Raw genomic sequence first — 25,088 nt, forward strand, 5'->3', positions numbered from 1 at the left:
CAAACCTGAGCCCAGGACTCGTGTCGGCGTCCTCGAACCAGGGGAGCTTTGGATCCGGCCGGGAACCTGACTCGAGAGCGTGGTTCTCGTCCCGGGCGCGAAGGGGTTCGCCCACACCCCCGGGGGCCCGTTCCCACCAGGTGGACCCGACGACGATCCCTGTCGATGCGTTCAGCGCGACGACTCTTGTGGCGACGGCGTCGTCGACGGAGGCGAGGAGCGACCGTGCGACGGCGTCCAGGAGAGCTGGGAACCAGAATTCGGTGCAGTTGAGGCTTGACGGAAGTGGGTGACCGGGTATGGGAGGATATCCGTTTGCGAGGTGCCAAGGTATTCGCAAAATGACGCGTTTGTTATATATATGCTTGTAGGTGTAGTATACTCGTGAAATCCAGGAACCGAGATTGGGAGTGGGCTGAAGGACCTTGTCGGGAATTGATCGAATCGAATCAATCACTGCAAAAACACCTAGCTGCAGTTATCGAATCAGGGTAAGCGATTTTGGCACCCGACACACGTTCATTAGCTGATAATCGATCCGTGGAGGATGTCGATCTGCATATTCTACGTCGCGGTGTAATTTCGACCTGGCGTAACAACCTGCTCACGATACGACCATTCCCGAAACTTCCGTAATCCTGTTTCGAGACCCTTCGAATCCGCGTAAGTCGTGTGGGTGAAATTGGAAGACGACCGCTGGTCCTTTCACCTAATTTTTTTTTATTTTGTCTTTATTTCTTCGTTCAGTTCTTCCATCATTTCAGTAATATTTAGCTGCCGGAACGGACGACGAAATAAAATTTCGTCCAGGTATCCAAGGTCTACAACAAGTTCAGAATGAGGGAAATTCTGGTTTCGGTCACGTCTTCAACTGATCGAAATTTAAGTACCAATATGTTGAAAATAATATTCTCGGAGTGCCGGCATGTCGTACCACATGCCCGTAATTATAAATATGATAATGTTGCACAAATATTTCTAAAGAAGATAGTCTAGTCTCCTTCACCTCGAAGGAAATGCTTTGCCAAAACAGTACGTGTAATATAATACGACACAACGAAATCTCCGAGTTGTAACTGATTTCGTATATTCCTATAAACTTGACCGAACTGTTATATCACGAGCAATATTATTACCGAAATCTAACTGCATTCGGAATTATACTCTCGCGTTTCGGTGACAAATGTAATGTCATCTCCCGGACTGCAAGGAGACACAATTGCGTCTGACGCTGGATTACGTATGAGAATCCCCTGCCAATCAAACCTTGTTTTGCGGCGACCCAGCTGTTCGTCAGGCATTGCGGAATATCCTGTTGGTGACAAGCGGGGCTTAGGATATTCCTATACGTACTGTTGTGGCGAGCGACACCCAGGTCTTGGAGCATCATCGCAGCCATGTCGGCCTTTTGACGAGCCGTGTCGTACCGGCGAGGATCCAGAGCGGCGAGGAGGGACTTGTAACCGGAACCGGTGGCGCAAGCTTCCCCGAGAGATCCGGTGGACGCAGCCTCGATCACCGCCAGGGCCTCCTCTATGCTGGCCTGAGAAACGGGTGAAGTCAGCGGAGGGGAGGCGGCATTTTGAGGATTATGGGACTCACGGTACAAGGCTCGAAAATAGGTCGAGACAAAAGACAGACTAGACGGAGGTTTAAAAGGTGTAACTGAACGTCGTCGGGTTAAATATGATTCGAAGGAAGGTCCCTGTGATTTAGAAAAACATGTTTGAACACTGGATTTCAACCGTAAGAATTGTTTTATCAACGGCAAGTTTTTTCATTTTTATTTATAACCGGAAAAGCCGTCTAGTTTTTTTTTTTTTTTTCATTTTTACGAATAATTGAATACACTACTGATTGTCTGAAAATTAGACAGATTTTGTTGTTGCGCTCGTCGGTCGATAAAACAAATCGGATATCTGCAATCGTTATGATTTACAGGTGAAAAACTTGTGCTTAGGCAGTAAATACATCATTGCTGCTCAAAATCTAACTCAGACGATCTACGAAGAATGCATTTGCGAATCAAATGTAATGCGAGTTATTCCATGATCAATGATAAAATTCAGAATTCAAATTTTTTTCGTACGTCACGGGGAGTTTCGTAGTTATATGTAACCGGATTAGCTTAAAAGAGACTTTCTAAGCCTCTGCTATACTATGTTTTTATTTCAAAAGCGTCCCATTCAGCCTTACGGAAGTTATTTGGCCATAATCATTACTTTTTATTAATTTTATTAGCGATAATCGTACATTGAGTATTTATCAAATTGTTATATTCTTAATCGAAGCAGCTCTTTAAAAATAGAAAAATACAAGAAAATACCAGAATCGTAAACAAAAGTTTAGGTATCGATACTTGATTTTAAACAGCTTCAAAATTATCAAAAATCTAATACATTTGTTTGATTTCACTATTTGATGGCTCATTTCATTTAGGAGACTATTTTCAACAAGTTCACAAAACCTTTTTTTATCTCATGCTGGTATCATGGAATATCGAACGAACATTAATTCCAATCGGCAAATAGCAATATTGAATTGACTGGTGAAGAAAAAAACGAAAAACCGTTTCAATCAATTCCTAGAAAATATTCTCTCGAATCTCATATTAACAATAATAATAATAATTTTAGTATTTCCCGTTTTCCCATTTTCAAAGAGCTCATCTCACGAGACAAATACTCCATGTCCGACAGACTCGTAATAAGATTAATCATAGGTACGTATCGATTTTTGCCCATCCAACCTCCTCCCAAGTTCCCAAGGAATTACCGGAGCGAGTAAACTTCTCTCTATTCGCATCGCCCCTTGACCCTGATACGACTGTCAACGGAGCGAGGCACTAGCGACGTTACCCGTTTCCCAACCGGGATATAAAATGGCGCCTCGCCCCTTTAACAACCCTCATGCCAGAGCCTGGTCGAAACCAGGGGCCCGGAACCGCTTCGTCCTCTGCTCGTTGGAAACTCACCTTCTCGAGATAGGATCCTTCCGTATCGGATGGGGAGGTTGATGCCGAGGTCGGGTTAGCTCCGGAGAACGTGGACACCGTCACCGTGAGCAGCAGGGCCGCGAGCCAGGACGAGCCCATCCCGCGCCCTGCTCATTGGTCCTGTCGGAGAAAGAAACGGTCAGGATGCACTTCGGCCTGGAGGACCTGGCCTCGCGAAGAGACGAGGACGGAGTGCGGAACCGGGAATTGCGGGTTCAAGGTTGGTGGAAAAATCGACTAGTAAAGAACCTCTTCGTGCCTCGTTCAAGTGGCGCTGACCGGGCGGCCGGGGCCCTTGCCGAGGGCCGCCGAGTATGCCAGCCGCCTCATCGCCTGTTCCTGAGCTCTGCTACGTCACTCTCCGCCTATTATTACCCTGGAAAAAAGAACGTTTTATTTTTATTCCTTCTTTTTTTTACCCCTAAATCCCTCCAGGCGCCATTCACCCAAGGAGGTCATTACGAGTTTACCGGTTGGAAATCAAATCGGAAATCGAAGAAACGGTATATTGTGTAACAATGCGAAGTCTCGCGGCAATTGCAGGTTCGAAATCATCGCGTAAATTGTTGTAAGTCTTGCGGTGAAACCAACATGGTTTCAATTCATTAACGTCGATGTCGAGTATTTCCTATTGATTTTTGTGTTGCTGTGTGCTTTCGTTCATCTCTAGTTTACCAAGTGATTTCGATCGCAGCTTTTTAGTTAAGTGATGGTGATTTATTGTGATTTATAGTTATATAATCCTTGGAAATCAGGGGTGCCGTTACAAATAAACGGAAATCAGTGAAAACGTGAATCACGCAGAATAGAATATCTATGAGAATCAATATAAATCACTTGATATGTATGAATATCAAGGAATTGCAACTATTGATTTTGTTTTCAAGTGAATAGGATGCGGGTCGAAGTATCGAATTGTCAAAGTTCGAACCGAAAGGTCGTTCGATCGGATTGTCAGAGTTCCGAATAGTAAGTACATAATTTCAAAATATTAAATTCAAAAGTGCCGAAGATCTGAATCAGAATTTCATCGAAGCTAACAATGGTTAAAATCCCAAACAGTCAAAATCCTTTTTTATTAGCGGTTTGACCATTCAGAGTTTCAACCATTCGGAATTTCTACATTTCAGGAAACGGCCAGTCTAAACTTTAACAATTCGGAATTTTTACCCGCACCCTTAAGTCACGATCTCTCGGAGTAACCACGTTGCAAACGACTGTTGGTCGAAATTTCTATGATTTTGTGTTCGGCACGGAACAGAGCAAAGATTCGCGTCGATCAAACATACACTTAATATTCGAGATACAATCAAAATCAGCAAATTGCTTTACGATTTGTTCCATTCTTTTATTCATGCGTATTTAAAATAAAAAAATATTTTCTCACTGAACAATTAACCTATATCTGTAGAATATATATTAAGATCCATCTCCGGTTTATTCTTCGAATGTGAGCGTGGTGATTGAATACACTCGCCTGATTAGCGAAGTGCGTGTCATTAAGCGATCCGAATGATGTGTTTAGTTCGTATACGGATAGTGAGGAAGAATCTTGCGTTCTGAATGTACCGGACTATTTGTCTCTCAATATAGTAAACAAGCTTATGCGATCACCGTTGAAAGCTTGAGAATTTATCATAGTCACGTAGCAGTGAAGCAGTATGCTCTCCTTTAACTGAATCGATACACGAAAAGAGCACAAGCGAAACGAAAAGTCTTTGAAAAGTATGATACATAAAAAGTGAATTTCTCACAGCATTTCTGAAAGCAAATATAAATTTGAAGTATACGAATTTCATTCATCAAAATTTTATGATTGTGAAGAAAATTATATTGCATTAACTGGACATATGGTTGAGTCCTATCATAGTTTAAACTACGATCAGACTAGTATTTTAGACGAAGAACCCTTGTATTATAGAAGACTCCTCCTAGTGATGTGTAATATTGTTGAACAATTTATAACTCGGTGGCATATTAATTACTTCCATGATATTTAAGATTTTGTTTTGCTTTTTTTGGTTGTGACAGATGTAAAAACATATTCGTTCTGAGAAGCGCCACCACTTGGGCCGAAACGTTAACTAGTTAATTTTTCAGTCTCATTAATCTTCATACCCCAGAAAGCCCTGCAACTTTTTATATGAAATTCAATCGCAGCGCGAGCTCTAAATTTGTTTCATACTGGTGAAACGGGGAAAATGCACGGTAAAAATTTCACGGAAACTATTCGAAAGCACGAAAAATACGTATCCATTGACGTAAAGAATTTTACTAGAAAAACAAGATTAAAAATGCCTCCAACCAACATTATATTCAAGAATAAAAACGCAATCGACGAGTTTGGATCGCGGTTATTTTTGGGTAGAATATACAGTTGCAAAACTCGATTGGATAAATTGGAAAATTTATCGTGATCGGAATCCTTTCGCACAATCATTTGCTGTCTTCAATAATATGCAGCGCCATATCAGTTCCCACCGTCTGATCGAATCTTCAACTATGCCGTATACCCTGGGATTAATTATTCTTTCCGAACGGCCAGCGTTATTAATAACCAACAACGCGAGTTACACACGTGCATACGTCCGCGTAACTTATACATGGGTGGAAATCCGTACTCGCTTCGATAACCGCCTGTAGCCTGTCTGCCTCCCGGCACGTATGCTAGCCATAAAATATAGATGCGTGCCCGACGGGGTTTCCCTGTCACCGTGGCTAGAGGATGTACGAACACATGCATCGATTCACACATATGTGCAATACGCGCAGGGATAGGTGTACACCTATGCGAGATACGTTGTCAGCAGAGAGAGAACAGGGCTCGTCACAGGACTTAGCAAGGGTTCGTTGAATCTTACGCATCACCTGTCAAAGTCCCATCGCGGGTAGCTGGTGTTGTTCAGCCCGCGGCTTGGCTTTCCCTCCGTCTAGTATTTTCTATATCCCAGGCCACTTCGGCCTGGTTTCAACCCCGAGTCGGTAGATAATATAAAAATAAAAATTAAACAAGACTTGGAGCAGCCTGAGAATTCCGCGACTTTGGCGCGCAAGGCACGTCTTCTAATCTGATCTAGTTTAATCTAATCAACGTCGACCCGCCTCTCCGACCCGGTAATATTCCCCACCTTTCATAGAAATCTCGAGGAATGAACTGCGCGCCTCGACTAACTTCTCGACTAACTCCCGCCCGCCCAATAATCGTGTAATTATCTTCTACTCAGCTACCTGCCAGCTTTTTTGACCAATTCTTGACTTGATTGAATACCTGTACGAAGGGTAAACGATAGAAACGGTAACCAAACCTGAGCGCAATTACTAACTTGAGTAACGAAACGGCGATTCCATCGAGGCAGCTAGCTGCCTAGCTAGCTTTCAAGTGTGTACGAAGAGATTTGCTCTATTCATTCCGATAAAAAATCAAGTCCCATTGTTCACAGTCCTTTGGCGGAAAATTGATTCCTATGCTTCGATAAATGCCTGCTGCCGTCCAGCGAGTTAACGAATCTACGTTCTAGTGACCTGAATAACATCGGGATGATTGGAGTCGGAGGATATTATGAGTCGATTTATGAGTGCGGATCTGTATACGCGTCTGAGAAACGACGTTGTTGATTTCGTTTCTAAAAGCACCTAGTGTTAGTGAGACAGTTCGTAAAGCTCGCGTTTCGAATACGATTTAAGTCACGTCTGCAGGCGGCGGAAGGCAGCCAAGTTTTCGCAGGACGTTCGACTCTCTTCTTGGCATCTTTCCTGGCCATACGGTGAAGCGATTAACCCTCGTAATGGCCTCGAGGCATTCGTCGTCCATTTAACTGCCGAGCTACACTCGAGAGTAAGTAACCTATGGATCACCCTAACGGCTTTGACGGAAGAATTCTACCCCAGGCACCTTTTGCCGCAAAGCTCACTTCGCGATTGAAGCTTTCCCAGAACCACCCTTATAGCCATCCAATTTTCTTTGTTCTCCGACGACGACACCTGCTTTGTTTTACGGCGAATAAAGAATGATGGAAATGGTGGTCCGCAAAAATGACATTTCACGCCGCGGAGATGATTAAGCGATAGTCGCGTGTTGACGCAACCTGATATCCATAGAACGATGAGATTCGAGCCACAAGGTAAAGTCAACCTTTCAAAACAAACGTTATGAAGTTTTGATGATTATTAATGATCCCCTCTCACTGTATTGTTATCTCAATTTAGCTACACCCTGAAGAAGGTTTAATTCTGCAAAACGCAACCTACACTCGCTTTCACTCCCGGCATACTATCGTTGAGAACCTTTGTATTTTACTCAATTTTTTTTTTTTTTTTTTGCAAAATTTATTCTGAAAACGTTAATGTTAACGATGTTAATTCCTTAAACGGAAAAATTCATGTTCTGGACATTCGACGATAAGCGTGAAGGAATTTGCCAAGTCATATAAGTCTCACCAGTATTTAGATCAAACGAATGAATGCGAAATCCCAAAATTACCGTGAAAGATCGTATAAGCCCGGATAAAACTTTCGCTGCTACGAAATTACCAAAAGTTAATACAAGTTGAAATGAAAAGTCACAGTCCCTCGCGTTTTCGAAACTACGTAGATTCTGAATTAAACTTTTGTGAAATTGAACAAGACGACCGTAAAAGCGTACGGTGTTTTTACTACGTATATTCGAAAACTTGTGAAAATATATGCGTTGGGTAAACATCGTGTAAGAAGCCGCGCGAATTTTACCACGGGGAAGATAAAAGAAAATATTACGTTAAAAGTGTTTTCTTACATTTCTACTTTAATTCCAGCCATTCCAAATTTTGTCGCGACTGTTTCGAGAAAAAATTCATAGGAATGATCGGTGCAATATACTTTTATACGGCACCGTTATATGTTTATTCATTATTCTTTCACATTATTGGATAAATGTGAAAGTAAATGAAGTTATGTACACTATACACGGAATTTACTTGTCGCTTACGAGTGACGTAGATGTCGTCTACCTAAAAAATGCAATGATCTATCGAAGCTATTCAATCGTTACAATTTAGCCCGCCTACGTGCTTTTCTCTTTTATACACCGAAGCCTTGTCTGCAGTCTCCAAAGCCCGTAAAAATATAACCTTGAGCTTTATTCCGGCTTTATTGGGGCGGTATTACGGCACCGTCAATTACCGTAACTTTATTCCCCCATAAGAGTAAACTCCAATTTGGAAAAATTCATGTGAAATGTGTTCGGCACCAATACTCAGCGAAGCCCGTTTCGTATATATTTGGATTGCAAATATCCGCAGAGCGTACATTGGCAGTGTTTATTTATCTTGGAACAATCTCCAGCGAGTATCTTCATTTGTTTTCACAAATTCAGCTACAGATATCTTTCCATTTCAACTTGATAAATTCGCGAATCTTATATCTGATACATTCAACGACTACACGACCACGCTGAGTGTTTGTTCCAAGTTTTGTCTGCGAATCTATCAATCCGTTGAACGCAAACGGTTCTTCTTTGTCAAGTAACTCATTCGTGAATGGCTCTAAAAGGTTACAAGAATAGCTCGTTGGCACGTACCGCGATAATTACAAGCTTAAATTTCGACATTCATGCCAGCAGGATAGTTAAAACACATTCAAGGAGCGTTATGCCTGCATGTTGGGAGGCGTAAGAAGCGACAATGGGCTTGAAAACATGTCTGCAAGCACAACGACGCTTACCTCCGTTTTTAGCCACTTTCATAGTTTCTCGATGGTAGATGTATCGAAGCGATTCCTACGCGTACTTAACCCCCGGAAGTGACGAATGCTTTGAACACCATGTTCGAGAACTCCGAAGGGAAACTCGACCGTGACAACGACGACGACCCCCGTTCACCCCCCGCGTATACAAAACGAAATCGCGACACCGATACCGAAGCTCGAAACCGTAACAAGTGATGAGCAGGTGCCGGAGAGACGGACGCACGACCGCGATACGCGCTCGAGGAGCATTAAATATGCATGGGACACCGTGGTGAGCGGGACCACCAGCTGCCGGAGGCAGCCCTTGGCCAAAGCGCGCTACCAACGCGAGCCTCGCAACCAGCGGAACCCCCGGAATCCACCGAGGATGTACGAAGCCTTCCGAGAGCCGCGAGGGTTGCTCGGCCACCCCTGCCCTCGGCAACCCCCCCAAACGTATCCGCTGTTATGTGGATATCGAGCCGACTAGGAGGACCTGGAAATGCCAGGACTCCGTGATTCCGCTTCTTCTCGACACCCGGGATCAGGTGAATTACCCTGAAACAGATCCTCGTGGTCTCCGCACGAAGAATCCGCACTTTTTGTTTCCGTTCCAATCGCGCGGTATTCGGTCAGTCGAAGAGGCTGGCTGGCCGGATATCCAGGCTTTTTATTTATCTTGTTACCAGACAATCGTACGTTGAGTACATCTACCTAGGTGTCTTTAGAATTATTGTACTATTGTAACAATGCATTGAAATCTGGTAGATTCGGTCGATTTTACCTCACGATGTCTCATCTTATTCGCAAGACCATTATCTACCAAGTCACTGAAACAGATTTTCTGTCTTATCAGCGGTCAATTCTACATTGCCATTTTTTATTTTATTTTTTTTTAATTATTATCGCAGTGTTTTGAAATTCAATAACCAATGATGCCAACGTGATGAAAAATAACGTTTGAACGACTGTGTACACGAATATAATCTTGTCGACAATTCTCAAGCGATTTATCGATATGTTATTTAGAATTCCAATATTTGTATTTTATTTATGTTTAAAGAGACTAGCTTCGCAGCTTATGTATACAGTAATTTCATAACTACTCAAAGTACGACTGTCTCGTAATAAATTTTATGAAAAGTGTCGTTTTTTTTTCTTTTTTTTTTTTTGACACGAATCACCTTCAAAGCGGCTTCGCTCGACTTGCGAGTTCTCTTCAATTTTTTCATGCGGGGTCAATTCGTGTCCCATTCCGTTTTTTCGCTACACCTCCACTACGAGACCTACACGTTATAATTGTCTTGAAAAATAGCTGTTACCCCTAACTCCCGAACTGTTGATGCAATCTCTCATTTCTCCAGTTTAAGTTTTAAGGTTACCCTGTTTCGTCTGTCCCTTTGAATATGCATAGTAGGTACTTTGATCTGGGCATCAGCGCCTCCGGCAGATTTATTTAACCCGTTGAGACCTATTCAAATTACCCTCTCCTTTAACGGACAGACCTTTCGCGATAGCAATAGCTTTGCAGCTACTGTTGCAACAGTTGAACCCGCTCAAATGCCGTATAAATGTTGCTGTTTGAAACATCCCGCTACCTACAAATTTTCAACAGAAGCGGTCGCGATGAGTACTTTTTGCCACTTGCGTACGGCCCGAATTGAGCAGTCGAATTTGATGTATGGGATAATGATCCAGAGTGTCAGGAAAGAAGATCGACGTAAGCCGAAAGCTGGATAAAAAACAATTCACGCCGATGTGAACGATCAATGGTGCTTTAGGGGCGAAGCTTGCTGGCGACTGCCGAGGGCCGAAAGAACTCCCTTGCGAAGCGGGCCTCTCGAGTCGAGGGTTCTAAAGTCGTGCGTTCAAAGAATCTGCACCCGTCACTAACTGTAACTAATAGTGTTCAAAGAAGGAGGGGAAATGGCAGAGAAAAAGCTAGCTTATCCTATTCGCCAAACAATGAAAAACCGCGTGAACAAAACGCCGGATCAGGGATGCTGCTCCAATCGGAGAAAACTTTGTGCTCTTTTAAATAAATCGATTTGAGGATACACTTTTGAAGAAAGTTTTCTCGTCGGAACACAACATTTTCTTGCAAATACGAAAATTAATTCAATAATTTATTCAAAATTGCAAGAAAATTTCGTTGAATGAAATATACTTGTAAATACGAAATCGCTATTTTCATTCAGAAAATTTGATGAAATGATATTTTTTTCGTGCTATCATGCAAAGATTGAAGCATCCTGTGATAGATTCAACTAAATTGCTTAACACAGTTCACTAAACCTATTCGGTGGATGGACATTAGTCAAATTCACAAAATCATGAAAGCCACTAATTGATTACCGCAATTAATTAATGTATTACAGCGTGTATCTACAAAATTTTTTTGTTGAAGTGTCAAGATACTTTTTGTGCCGCGATGGTGCGTCGAAAATCCTTTCTCGCAAGAGAAGTAAAATATGGACAGTTATTAGGAAGGGCATCTCCACGTCTACTAAAATTAGGAAAACTAAATCATTTGTAGCCTAATACCTACAATTGAATCAGTCTGTCAATTTGCAGTGGCATATTTCCCGGCCGTTGTTTAATGTGGCACTTAATTCGTGTAGCATAAATGACAATGAAACGATAACTTTTTCAATACAGCAATTAAACAATCAATTACCAATCTTTGAAAAATGACCTCGCTGCGTAGATCCGGTTTTACAATTGCAACAGAAACTGTAGGATAGTGGTGCCAAACTTTTTTTGATACGGGATTAAAATATTTTTGTTTCCTGTGTAAAATCGTTTGGTTCAATTTTTGGTCGCTCCGATACAACGTTTATTGTGTTGTTTATTAACCCTGTAATTTATTTACGATGAAACAGTTTAGGTTGTCAAAACACAAAATTTTCCTGAGTGTGGCTGAAATATAGTTTAGCGTAGGCGACGAGGTTCATGAGGGCCATTTTGATATTTGTATTGTTATACAAGTTCGTGTATACGAATTACAAAATGATGCGCATTGTTGTATGTTGCACGCAATAAAATTTCCTTCAAATATTTTTACAACTCACTGCGAAAACATTCTTCGTGATGAATTATACGCTTATGTTTAATACCGTGACCAAAGTTTCTATGAACTTACAGGGGTCTACGGCTAAATCGTGACCAGCAGACCGAAATATTTATAAATTGTGGAACCTTCTTTTTATCAAGTTACTCCGCGAAATGGAACCTCCGGCTCTCAAGTTATGATTATTCAATTTTGAGGCGGTGGAAAGAGCGAGATAAGTTTTGAAGATGAAATTCGTGTCGGTTTTTTGGAACCCCATACCGCATGTTCAGCAAAATATACACTAAAAAGTAGGTAACCACAGTTTTGATAAAAACGTGTGCCGAATTCCGCCACCGATTTCAATCAACTGTTAAAAATATGTGCATTTGTTTCATTACGCTGTTTTTACACAGTCAAAGAGAGACCTTCCAAATATTCCCATTAACAAGGCTAACTTTTAAGAAGACAAATCTAATTAAGACTGTAAAAACTTTGATTCCCAGTACAGTGTTTTCGCTAATTATAAGTAAAAGAATGAATTAGTAAAACAAAGAATTCAGAGTTTTACCGGGTTCTCAAGCGCAAGATGACCACGGTGAGATAAAAATTACGCGCGAACGGAATCCGTTCAATTTTCAACCCCGTTGATGTGCGAACCAAGTACCGAAACCTCGAATGTAAGCCACCTGTCGATTCCTCATTGACCCACTTGACGTTGAACGGTTCAACCTATCAGTGCCTGTCTCACCTCAGCCACCCCAACTCGAGCAACAACAGCCCCTCACTGCAATCGTGCATGACTCAAGTTATCAATCATTATCGAACCTGGGACTGCGATATTCTCACAAACATTAGTAATAACGGCGGTGATTTCCTGGTGTACTTTTATCCGAGCACACGCGGTACGGAAAGACGAAGCGAACGGGATTGTAATTTTGTAAAACTCCCGAAAGGCACGCGTATGGCAATTTCTGATCATAAAGCGCAAACCTTCGCTGTTTACATTCTCTCATGAATTTTGAACGAGCAATATTCTCGAAAGCATATTGTATACGTCAGCATTCGAGACGGACATGGTCGTTGGTTCGATTAAAATTTTCAGACACGGAAAGAGAGAGCCGAAAAGTCCATTGCCTTTGGCGACGGATCCGTAAAACCACAACTCATGCTTGCAGCAACTCTGACGCGTTCACCGATTGGAATCATTATCGGCGAATAATTTGCGAACGGACGAATGTAGAAGATGAAAAAAATAAACAACCCAACAACACAGCACGGGACTAGAATCCACCTTACAGAAGCCCTGCGACAAGGAAGCTGAGATTTTTATTGCAAAGGTCGTCCGGTTCCCGGGGACGCCGCGTATAAAGAAATCGTCGAGATGAAGATAACCGTGACGGTATATCTCATTCCGCATCGTCGTTTCGAGTGTTGCTTAAAAATTCACCGGTTACGGAAAGAAGGGGATGAAACAAACGCAAGATAATCTACTTCAGTCTCCTAAGCTCCCCTCATTCTGTTCTCGTCAATCCACACGCGCACATCCATCTCCGTTTCTCTTCCCGAAGAATGAGAGAAGGCTGGATGGACGAGCACTCTCTCACCCTGAAAGTCGTTTAGAGCAAACGATTTCCGAGCTTCCTGTTTGCTCGCGGTTAAGCGGTGCGCCAAACGCTGTGCAATCGTATTATTTTGAATGTGCTGCGCGTACGTGTCATGCTTAGGCATAAAAACGCGTGCGCGAATAGAGGTCTATGAAAACATCCCCCGCACTCGCATAAAAGAAGAAGACCGAGTGTCTGGAAGTCACACGCAGAATGAAACGTTGTCGCCGCGTGGATGTGGCGTTGAAAATTTTTGGAGCTTTCTTTACGCCTAAGAAACGCTGCCCCGTGGGGCAAGGGGTGGTTTAATAAGATTGCGTTAGGTAAGGCAAGGTTAAGTTAGGTCGAGTCAGGTTCGGTTAGGCCGAAGCTCAGATATAGGCGCGCAGCATTCGCTCCCTTCGTTCGCGATCGATGCAGCCAGCGGCGAGCGACGTTCATTTCCGTGCAGGCAACGCCGCCACGAGGACCCTTAGGGCCGTCCTCGCCACTGCCGGATGATCGAGAGGGTGCAGCGTCCTAGACGAACTTGCAGATTTTGCATAAAAAAGAAAAGAGCTTCCACCCTCTTGGCAGGATATTGTACTACTCGGTTTCATTCCGGAGGACGATGCGTTATCGGTAATCCTCCGGTCTTGGTGCCCGTGATCTAAAAGTACTTGTACATTTTTGCTCCCGCTTTGGCGAGCCGTGCTTGACATCAATCCATTTTCAACGTTTTCGGCGCAGATTTGCCACCCGGAAGTGGATACATGCGGGAGTAAACGAGTTACACGAAGATCACAGCTACACCCACGACCCGTACGATCGGCTACTAATTGCGGCTGGACCGGAAGTAGTTGACCCTGAGTTACATCAAGGGATTACGAAGCAGCGGAGACGCTGATGCGGGGTTATTTTGCGCAAAACTCGGTCCCTCGTGACGCTCCGACGAGGTATTTTTACGTATTTTTTACACTCGGGAGACCCTCGAGCTTCGTAGCATTTACGGCGAACCCTTGCCCTACGGAAGTTTACCGATCCGTATAACCCATGTGATAGAAACAGGGATAGAGCTCCGGTTATGGAACATGCTCGTAAATAAAAACGCGGGATTTTCGGTGGGTCCGGCTTGTTGGTAGATGGATTAGGATTTTGAGAGGCGAACCTGGCGGCGCGCATCTCTCGAATGTCTATCCTTCAACCTCGGCTGGGTCACGTGCGGAAGATGCGCAAATTCACGTCAGAGTCGGCGACAGGATATAAGGGACCAGTGACAGGGCAACCCTTCGGAAATTGAGTTTCAAATACAAACTACATTGCAAATTGAGGGAAATCACTTACCTGCGGTAGCACGTGTCTCGTTCGGAGTATAACGCGGCGGCATCGTTACAACCGCATGTCACGATCGAGATTGAATCCGCAGAAACTTTACTGCCAGTAAATCGACTGGCCGGAAGTAGCATCGCTATATTACGCAAGCTGAGCGCACCATCGCGGTGCGGATTCAAAGGGCTAATTACCCGTCAACCATGCGGAGGTCGACAAGCAGAAAATTCAATATTTTATCTCCCGGCGTTTTCAAGGCCCCCGGGGAATCACCGGGGTGTTCCACCCCCAACCAAGTCTCGTTTCAGACTGCTCGCAAGCTCGCTCAGCTGTGCGGCAAACGGAGCTTGCGCTCTTCTTAGCGACACATTTTCTACGTCATGGCAAATTTATGATTACTCGGGAATGATAACGGGGGAAGTTTTCACTCAAACCTGCAGCTATTACACTCAAAGATTGAGGCGAGGCAAGGCGAGGTGCCGTACACGGTCCGAAATATCTCTTTCTCTCTCTCTCTCACACACTCTCCCTCTCTCTCTCTCTCTCTCTCTCTCTCTCTATCTCTGGGGGGAAATAAAATTGAATTTACTGCCACGGCGAATAAAATGATACCCGCCCGTTTGCCACCGTCAGAGTTCGTGGGTCTTGCGATTGCCGGGTATATGGAAAAAATATTGGACCAGCGATATACCAGGGAGGCACAAATTGTCAATTCCTTTGAGGATAAGTCGATACTCTATGTCTTTATGTGTCCTCGTTCTACGTATTCGATTTACACCTTCTCGGTTCCAGCGAAACCATTCGCAACGCCTTAACGGTACAAATTGAGACATCCCAGCGGAATCAGACTCTGTCTTGAATGGATCCGGAAATATTGAAAGGGTCGGCGAGTTCTCGCACTTTAAACTACGACGAAGAGGGCTCGAAGCCTTGCAACTATTCGTCGAATGATTTCGAGGGTCGCACTTCGATAACTCTTCACGATATTTGCGCAGCTTCAAGGTTCGACGAGGAAAAGCTCATCGAGGATGAAAATCCTCGAAGGCGTTTCAAAATGAAAATTTCTATTCGGTGAATGAGACCAGCGAGTCGACCGTGACGTGGATACATCGAAGTATATAAGGCGTCACGAGGTGATTTAAAGATCGATCGATCAGGAAGTACACCAGGTGCGGAAAGTTACATCGCGACTAAAAGCGGGGAAGGACGACGCGAACGGGTGAATTCCTCAACAAGAATAGCCGTCGATTGTCGAAGCTTTGAGAAAGTCGAAAACCCATTTCCGTCGAGATATCCGTTGGACAGAGCAGGGCACTCCAGCTACAGAATCGGTTCCACAAAGGACGTAGTTTGCCGGTACTGCTGGTTGCCCAATTTACTGAACGAGTTTTGTCCTAGACGAGGTATCTGTTTTGGGCGCGCTTAATTTGATAGTGATCATGGACGTTGGACGGTCCGCAGTGTCTCTACTTCGTTAACCAAAATTCTCCTGCATTTGACTAGAGTGCAGAACCATCCAGCTGTTAGTGCGAGTCCTAATACGGGTCAAGACGGAAGCGCTTCTCCTCCATTATAAATTGGCCGACATCCGGTTGGCGGGTGTAACTCATCCGCAATATCGCTAACGACTGTTCGGCAACTTGCCGACAATTGTTCTGCCGTTCCACCTCTTACATCGCTTTGCTTTTGTCTGTAACGCTGCGAACGGTGCATCGGAAATAGTATGTAGGTCTGTGGGAGCCTCTAACTCCCCGGCAGACTTCTAGCCGGCGCGTGTACATCCATCCGATTCTATAATAGACTTTGGAAGAGTGCGGAACCCGAAAGTTTACCCAGGAGTCAGTCGCCAGCTGCTACTCGTGGCGAAATCACGCTTTCTTCAGACTATCGCAGACCCAGTTTCCCCCTTGAATAAACCGCTAACATCCGATCGGATCCCAGTGCCTTGGAACCTTCATTAAAAAGGGAAAAGATACAGGATCGAAGCAAAGCCTACTCTAAGCGGTGGGCGACCCACTCACGGTTGAATTATAAACAACCTTTGAATAAATTCTTGTACAGGGGATTTACGCAGTAACGATCAGCTTCTAAGCCGGTGAGTTTCTTCCTGACTCTATAAGTAAGTTGCCAGGGCGCCGGGAAATGTTTACCGACTGATTAAACTTAATTTGAATTTGAGGAACCTGGGTAACGCCTAAGGCTATCACCCAGCCATAATATGCAAATTAACAAAATTTCTTCCTTTGAAAAATATTCAAGTTATCATCGATGATCGTAGGATGGTATTTTCAATTTTCAATGAGAACACGCCAGCATCTTGAGGTAATTTTGAATACCACTGAAATTCTGGATTGCACAATTTTTTTAATAAATTCTCTTCCGAATAATGCGTTAACTTTGGCGATAATTACGAGTCTCGAGAATTTTTTTTTCGCAACAAACAAACGTCTAAGTTGAAATTTCAACCGGTTAATGCTGGAATTAATAACGTGAATGTCTGAAATGGGTGAAACGCAGTTGGTATTCTATCCTAAATAGCTTGTCCTTATTCCGCGACAAATTTGCTGACTGAAAGGCAATTGAGCTTTCGACTTAAGAAGTTCACCGAAAATCGTGGACCGAATTATTGAATCACACTTATCTTTTACTCGCCGCGACTTGTGAATGCTGAGATGCAGGAGTCCTGATGAATACTGTCTGAAATTAAGATCTCCAAATCCGCCAAACTAATTAATTTGTGCAATTCGATTGTTTAGGACTTGGCCGAAATGTATCAAAAAATAAAACCAGTCCGCATTTCACGTCGTAATTTGGGCACTAAGCTCGAATTCGACATTAAGCTCTGCAAATTAAAAACAACGTATACATGACACTCAAGCATCTTTAACCTTTCCACGCGTAAATTGATCGAATTTCGCGAGTACTCATACCTCCAGTTTCAATCACAGATCGACGACATTTCAACGCATAATTTCCCGTCAAGTTCAGTAAATCTACATGATCTTTGAGCCAGATTGTTCACAAAAGATGAGGTATCAAAAGATTGTATCGTGGATGATTGACAGAAATAAACGGAGAAATCTGTTGTATGAACGTGTAAATGTTCTATGATGTTAAAGCAAGCAGTTTCTCAAAAAGAGCAAAAGAATATTGACCCGACTCATAAGTTACTCAGGAAGAGGCCGGCTCCAAGTTTTCCCATTTCGAGTTCAGTATAAGGAATACAGTTCCAGGAAGTAAGCCCTAAATGGCAACCATGAGTGCATTATATTGTAATTTGATGAGCTCCAACGATTGGTTCCGGTCCCAACTTAGGATCAAATTGACGTGGGTAGGATACTCTGTCCTCAGAGGTTTGCGTCCGTAAATCGATTATTGTGGCTTTGGAAATTGACGGAAGTGGTTTGTTCGCCACAATGCGGTCCGCAGTACCTTCCATAATTGCTGATGCATGCGATTTTTTCAAAAATATTCCGCAGAAACGATTCGGTGCAGTGCAGCGGCTCAAGGGTATGGCGATAGACATCAAGCTTTCCAAATTCAATAACATCCCATGGGGATTCCGGCTTTCCGGTGGAGCGGATTTTCCCCATCCACTCACGGTTGTCAGGGTGAGTAAAAAAAGCACATGTTTTTTCAAATATTCGCAATTCCTGCTTCCCTTTTTGCATAATCGTTTACTCCTGGTGGGATTTTTCCATTTTTAATCTCGATCGAGCATCAAACACGTTTCTCCGCAAATACTTTGTGGCCGAAGGAAAGAGCTCTGGCTTTTCACGGGGAGTTGTTCAATTAATTATTAGACCGTCACACTGTGACCGACAAGCGAATGACAAAGCCTGGATTGCATTCACAAGTTTTTCCGAATTCCGTAATAAAGGCTCGTAGAAAGCTCGGGAGTGCGGAAACGGAGATATCGATTCATCAGCGATCTTGAAATTACTTTTAATGAGCTCGAAGCACGCTTTGGTACTTCAATTATCGTCGGTTTTCTCTACCTCGAAGATTCTGTCACCTCCCCAGTCAAGCCTGTCAAGTATCACTTAACGCGAAGTGAACGGATAACCATTGACCGTGTAATTCCGGTATTCAAGCTGAGAAACGAGCGAAATTTTCCCCTCAGCAAAAGACACCGTCTACTCGAATCACGCTGGTTTTTCAGAAAGATTCGATCCTCAAATATAGCATTGTTCCAGTTTCTTGCAAACGCTCGAGGCGGTTGCACAAAGCTCAACGATACCGAACACCAACAGATGTCCGAGAAACTTAGTATTTCCGTCGGTAAATCATTCATAATATATCCGTCTATAAATAACTTGAAACTGGCAGAAACTTATCCACTGATCGTTACTCGGAGCATACGAGTAGAACGACCTCCTTTTTTATCCATCATGCGTGCGCAGACTCGGGCAGGTTTTAAAATCGAACGGCTAAAGATTCCTCCATCTTTATCGCGTTAATTTCGTTCTTGCATCTTCAATAATGAATCAGGAGATTCTTGATCCCGCGATCCGACCATCTTCAAATTTTTTACTGCTCATCCAACAACACCGCGCGATGTTCAAGGGTGAGATAAGAATAACGAATTTTGAATCCGAATTAAGGTGGCCCGGGGAAGTTTGGCCGACGATGCCGGGCTGCAGCCAGGTGACGTCCTGATAAGAGTCAACGACAGTCCTCTGCAGAATCTGACACACGCACAGGCACACGATTGGCTGGTGCGAGCCGGTAACAACTTCGTTCTCTCCGTCGTCCGCAATCATCGCATCGCCAAAGAGGCCCATTGACCTCCGGCCATTCCTGATCGTAATTCTTGTCCGACCTCTCGTTCAGCTTTTCGAGACGGTCTCGGGATGGATTTATATTTTCCAATGCTACAAGGGTACGAGACTCGAAATGAGAAAATAATTCCCGGATGGCGATGTTGGTTATTCAGAAAACCCCGCGCGGGTCGCAAATATTTTTATAGTTATGATATAAAGTGACTTTATAGGAAGATAAAAAAAATATATTGCTATATACTTTTTCACTGTACGTATTGTAGTTTGATTCGTGTTCTATAATTCGTAATTAGGTAGATACGCAATTAATGTTGACATCCTATCTGTGAATTGAGCGGGTCACATATTATAATGGACACGCCCGTATTTTTCCATATCTCGTTCTGCGTGAAGAACGCAGAATTTCCGTATCAATTGCAATGATCGTTTGAGCGAATATCCAGATACGGATTTGTTTGTGCAATTAACGATTTGCAGTTGACAATATTTGATATTCGCTGGTAGTGACTGAGCCATTTATTTACTGTCATACTTTGATGAAAAGTACCATAATCACGGTGACTGATCTTGATAACCCGCATTAAAATAACCCGTACAAAAATAACCGGGCATAAATAACCCAACCACAAATAATCCGTGATAAAAAATTGACAAACAATTAAATTATATTAATATTAAATTGAATTTCACATGTATTGATATTTTTGTTTGGTCTATTTGGTCCCAGTACTGATAATTACCGACCAACGGCTCAAAAAATCGATATGTTGCATTTTAAATATTTCATTCAAAAACTTAGGTAACGGAAAAATACTGGAGGCCGGTGACAGCCGTACCGTAAACATGGCTATACAGAACAAGCCTAGGGGGTGCGCTGGTCGATTTCGACGTGACATATACATATATCGCCGGATATTGCAGTCGACGTATCTCAAACGCGTGAAAGGGTTCAACAGTCCCACTCCATAAGCAATTATGAACAAAAACATTCCAATATATTTTCATTCGACGCAGAAATAAAGAAACGGCATGGATTCTACTAATTTAATATTGCAAGCAATTTCGTAGAAAGCACGCCGTTTCTTTACTTCTGCGTCGAATGAAAATGTATTGGAATTTTTTCGTTCACAATTGCTTATAGAGTTGGACTGATGAACCCTTTTACGCGTTTGAAATACGTAGACTTCGATATTTGGCGATATATACGTCAACGTCAAAATCGACCAGGGCACCCCCTTGATCTTGTTCTGTATACCTAGTCATGTTTACGGTACGACCAGGGGGCACCCTCTTAAGCTTGACTTCATTTTCCTTCTATTGGTTGAAGAAACTTCTTTTATGTGCTTAAGATTTGTTGATATTACGTTCGTTCAATATGGGCCGGGGATTCAGCGCAGAGTGCGAGCTTGGGAGATAAGGGATCCGTTGTTGCATTTCATTTGCTTGAATTAAGATCCGTTGAGTGATAGATCTATAATGTGCAGTTGGTATACGTAGGCATTCAGCTACTGTCAGTATATCCTACGTGTATGAATGAGCGTGCGTAATTCGCAGCAAAAGATTTTCTTTGAAATCACTTACAGCCACATGGATAAAAAAAAAAAAAAACAGTGTGAGCGAGGTTGTAAAAAATTTTCGCGACTCGATTCTACGCGCTGACAGCACACACGGACTCTACGATTACCAAGTCAAATTGGTAGCTAACAAACACCTGTGTATTATTCGAACCCCCATCTCCCCCTTGGCGTTACATGCAAATCAAAAGAGCTCGGTGAAATTATTGCAAAACCCCTTTCCATTCGAACGAACAATTTTCACCTCCTGAAAATTTTTCTGTATTCAATAATATGCCCAAAGCGGTGTGTAGTCAAAGTTTGACAATCACTGGAGTACTCCTAAAAAAACATGGCGAATATTTTTATAGTGAATTTTTTGGTCGTTGTATAAATTACATCGTTCCAGTATTATTTTTGTGGCAAATGTCTGCACGACACAAATATTACATAGGTATAGAATCTACGTGCGGTATTGTGTGTTTAATCACTAAAGACAACATTTATATTTTACGCGTACACTCTTTCAACTTCGTAATAACTTCATTGTAAAGTATCCTATCTCTCCTTCTTACCTTTTACGGCGGACGCATTTACTTTGACTGCCTATAGGTACGAAGGGAATCCTCACCTTGACTCGATTACACTTCAAAAGGCTAGTAAACTGGTGTAATAAGACTGTTTTATGAAAAAAATTCCCTTGAAACATACAGGCCTTTCAGAAATATTAGCTTTTAAGGCGTGTCGTATACATAATATTATAGTAGATGTATATTATATATACATATATGCATATATATATATATATATATATATATCGTTTACCTCCTGCAACACTGAAAAAAGATTAAATAAGAATTAGATGCGTTGAATCCTTTTGAAAAAATATCGTTTCATTTTTACTGAATTACAGGGTAAGCCGGCGGGCTATTTGCTCAGACTTTTAGTATACAAGTGATTCATGACTTCTAATGATTTCAAGTGATTTCAGATGATTTCAGCTGATTTTAACCGACTGCAGCTGATTTCAACTCAATTCAACTGACTTCGTATACAATGTCATCGGATTTCTTTCTTATTCCGAACGACTTTGAAATACCTTCAAACTAGGGCGTGCAGTTGATTTCGCGAGGCACCATAAATGCTCGTTAATACAGATTGAGCAAAAATGGGGCTATGAAAATCCAAAAGTCAGATTTCTAAACTATCGATTATCGACCATATTCAACTTATCGACCATATGAACACTTCATTGTCCCTCGGTGCAATGAATAAAGGAGTGTGAGCGAATCGGTATTCTTCCGATTCGTAAAATAAAATTCTCGGAATGGTCAATAAATCAATTTCGAGGCAAAAAGCAAGACACGCGATCAATCCGTTGAACGGTGGAAGGACGCGAAAGATTTACCTGTCAGAGAGCTCTCCGCGGACGTGATTCTGCCGAGATAGTAGATCATGTCGCGTTACTGTCTTATGATTAAGGCGAGGAAGATTACGGCACAAGGTAAAATGGATGAGAAAGAAAAAGGAAAAGGATGAGCACTCGTGGATCAAGAAATGTAAGTACAATATATAATTTAATTTCATTTTAATATATTAGATATTGTTCACGTAATATATTTATATTTATATGTATATTATATAACTCTTGTGCTGTAATTCACCTTAACAATAATCATCATGTTTTTATATTCTTTGCTTATATGGACGAGTTACACGAAACTGTACAATATACATATGTTCTTTGTTTATCTGTATACGTAGCAACGTCGTTTCGCGTTTAAATTAAAACCTGTAGGTTGCGTCAACGATTAGACAATATCAACTCATCATCAATTAATCGTTGAAAAACTAACGTTAAATAAAATAAGATAAAACAACGAAACATGTATAAGAATAAAGGAACATTAACGACACAACGCGATGTAAGTAACAAACACGCACCGTACGTCTGTAGAGAAAACACTCTCGCAAACTCAAGTTACCAAAGCTTTTCTCAAACTGATTATCGCTCTCAGCGACGAAACATGTCGGTATCCTCAATTTCGAGCGGGTCTTCGCTACACGTTAGACTGACGGTTGAAAATGTTTATATTATTATATGTACACGTACAGGTAATTCTCAAAAGGTAATCGTTTCGGTATCGGTATCGTGTTGCGCCTGAGGTGTGCATAATATTTATGTTTTTGTGCGCGCGTCCACCATTTTGCACAAATATTTCTAGTTCTTTATTCACTCAGTACACAATTGTTTTAATTAAGACATAGACATGATGAACGAGAAGACCGCACCTTTTCGATTTTTTCGATATAAATATACACTTTGGTTGAATATTGTTTTCACTATTATTATTATTTTTTCTTTCCTTTCGTCTTTTACTTATCCTGGTTTTATGGAGTAATTAATAATATTGGTTAATGCTAATTAAAAAGAAATACCTTTGCGCACGCAGTATGCCTACATATAGGTGTATACGTATAATTGTGTATTTATTTATCTAGTACCTAGCATATGTATATGTATATATAAAACTTTTCTGCAATTTTCATCAAACTACTTACTATTATTAACGCTCCAACGGTTCGCCGCATGGCTGTATAAAATACAATCAGGTACAAAAGTAGCATCCACATGCTCGTTCATATATAATATAGATCAGAAGTTTAGGTATTTCGCTAAAATATTCTGCATGAATTCAAACAGTTCATTATTACAGACGCAAAGCAGTACGTCGTTAGATATTTACTGTTCATTAAATTGTTCTTGATTTTTCAATTCGCTTTTCTTTGGTGTTCTATTCATGCTATTTTGCGAATTCATTTCTTCATCTTTTTTTTTCTTACTTATTCTCTCATTTTTCGAATGCTGTTTTTCTTCGGTTTAAATACATAGGATTGCAATCAACCGTTGGCAGCGTTCCTTACATTAGACCCTACATCGTAATAATATTATTTTTAAAGTTAAATAAATAATTGGTGCGCTGATGTCCTTGACATATAGTATACAGAGCACCGTGACAGAGAGCAAATATTTCAAAACGTGTTCTCACCCGCCTGACAGCCTTTTAAATGACGATTATATTTTTTTTTAAATTCTTAATTAGGTTATTATTTCATTTAATTGTTTATTCGTTTAAAATTTGGTTAAAATCACGATTTGACGATTCACACTTAGTCGTTGCTCATGTTCGAGGAGGAAAACTGAACCATTCATCGATCTAGGTATTTACACTTAAAAACTTAAGATATGCTTAAGTCGTGCCTAGCGCATCATAGCCGTTTTTCAATACTATCGCTCTGTCGCCGAGCGAACGAACCGAGAATTAAGTCTTTGTATCAGTCAGTATCAGGATTCGCTTCGACCGGTGACGGCGGTAGCTTGAAAAGAGTTTCGAGCCACACGCAAATCTATAAAATCAAAGTATCAAGCCATTCGGAATTCACCCCGTGTCCGTATAGTTGCACTTACATTGCACATAAACTAAACGGCAATTCGATGCTATTATATGGTCCCATTAAACTCGCTGTACGAGGTCACCAATGCGGTTGTGTCGAAACACGTCGAATATCACCGAAGCAAATGCCTGACACTTGGACTTTGTATAGGTAAAACTTTCCGACTGACTCGAATCGTTGAATTAAACCGAAGACTCAGTCAAATATCGCGTCAGCTCTTTTGACAAAGAGCCCAACGTGAGTTCGAATTGCTGTTTACATATTTGCCAGGTTTAAAACGCGGTTCACCCTCAATCCCCTGACACGACCATGAAAAGAGCTCATGAATTTAATCCTGTTCAAGTGCTGGCCGAGTAGGGATCGCGAGGACGGTATCGAAGGTCAAATTGAGGAGGCATAATCGTTCCGACGTTATGCATAATCTACTGCTCGATACTGTGACCCTCGTTAGTGTCTTCAGTATTATCGATGTCCGAATTTTCCGAGGGTGATTCAACCAAGGACCTATCGTGATTCGTACGATGATTCATGCTTTCGCTTTGCGAATTTGCAATCTCAATCCAATGCTGTTTGTTACTTCGAACTCCTTCGCTCAATGGCTCTAGCTTGTCCGATAGCAGCGCGAATGCCTGTAAAGAT

At 42.0% G+C, this 25,088-nt stretch overlaps 2 protein-coding genes and 1 long non-coding RNA gene across 15 annotated transcripts in view; 1 reads left to right on the plus strand and 2 right to left on the minus strand.

Moving 5' to 3' along the window:
- Positions 1–14,955, minus strand: part of LOC107223654 (probable G-protein coupled receptor CG31760) — a 33,842-nt gene extending 18,887 nt beyond the window's left edge. For 4 of the 6 annotated variants that reach the window (XR_006902481.1, XM_015663408.2, XM_046729724.1 and 1 more), the window contains exons 1-5: positions 8,693–9,011; positions 3,245–3,371; positions 2,975–3,115; positions 1,354–1,543; positions 6–246 (exon numbers count right to left, since the gene is read on the minus strand). Coding sequence is in view for 5 of the 6 variants with exons in the window: in XM_015663408.2 (XP_015518894.2) it covers positions 6–246; positions 1,354–1,543; positions 2,975–3,094 (551 nt within the window). In the remaining variant the exon portion in view is untranslated. Of the gene's footprint in view, positions 1–5; positions 247–1,353; positions 1,544–2,974; positions 3,116–3,244; positions 3,372–8,692; positions 9,012–14,674 lie in introns of those variants that run through there. The other 2 variants (XM_046729723.1, XM_046729722.1) reach the window with 2 other exon arrangements.
- A 1,486-nt stretch (positions 14,956–16,441) lies between these two features.
- Positions 16,442–21,089, plus strand: LOC107223602. Its single transcript, XR_006902485.1, has 3 exons — positions 16,442–16,754; positions 18,139–18,270; positions 19,264–21,089. It is a non-coding gene; the product is annotated as an uncharacterized LOC107223602 (long non-coding RNA).
- Positions 21,090–22,919: 1,830 nt separating this feature from the next.
- The window catches only part of LOC107223611 (dual 3',5'-cyclic-AMP and -GMP phosphodiesterase 11), a 92,440-nt gene continuing 90,271 nt past the window's right edge, over positions 22,920–25,088 (minus strand). For all 8 annotated transcript variants that reach the window (XM_015663378.2, XM_015663387.2, XM_046746866.1 and 5 more), the window contains one exon: positions 22,920–25,078. In XM_015663378.2, the coding sequence (XP_015518864.1) occupies positions 24,872–25,078 (207 nt within the window). In that variant the 3' untranslated portion in view covers positions 22,920–24,871. The remainder of the gene's footprint in view (positions 25,079–25,088) is intronic.

Source organism: Neodiprion lecontei, chromosome 1, assembly GCF_021901455.1.
Source record: "Neodiprion lecontei isolate iyNeoLeco1 chromosome 1, iyNeoLeco1.1, whole genome shotgun sequence".
Classification (NCBI taxonomy): domain Eukaryota; kingdom Metazoa; phylum Arthropoda; class Insecta; order Hymenoptera; family Diprionidae; genus Neodiprion; species Neodiprion lecontei.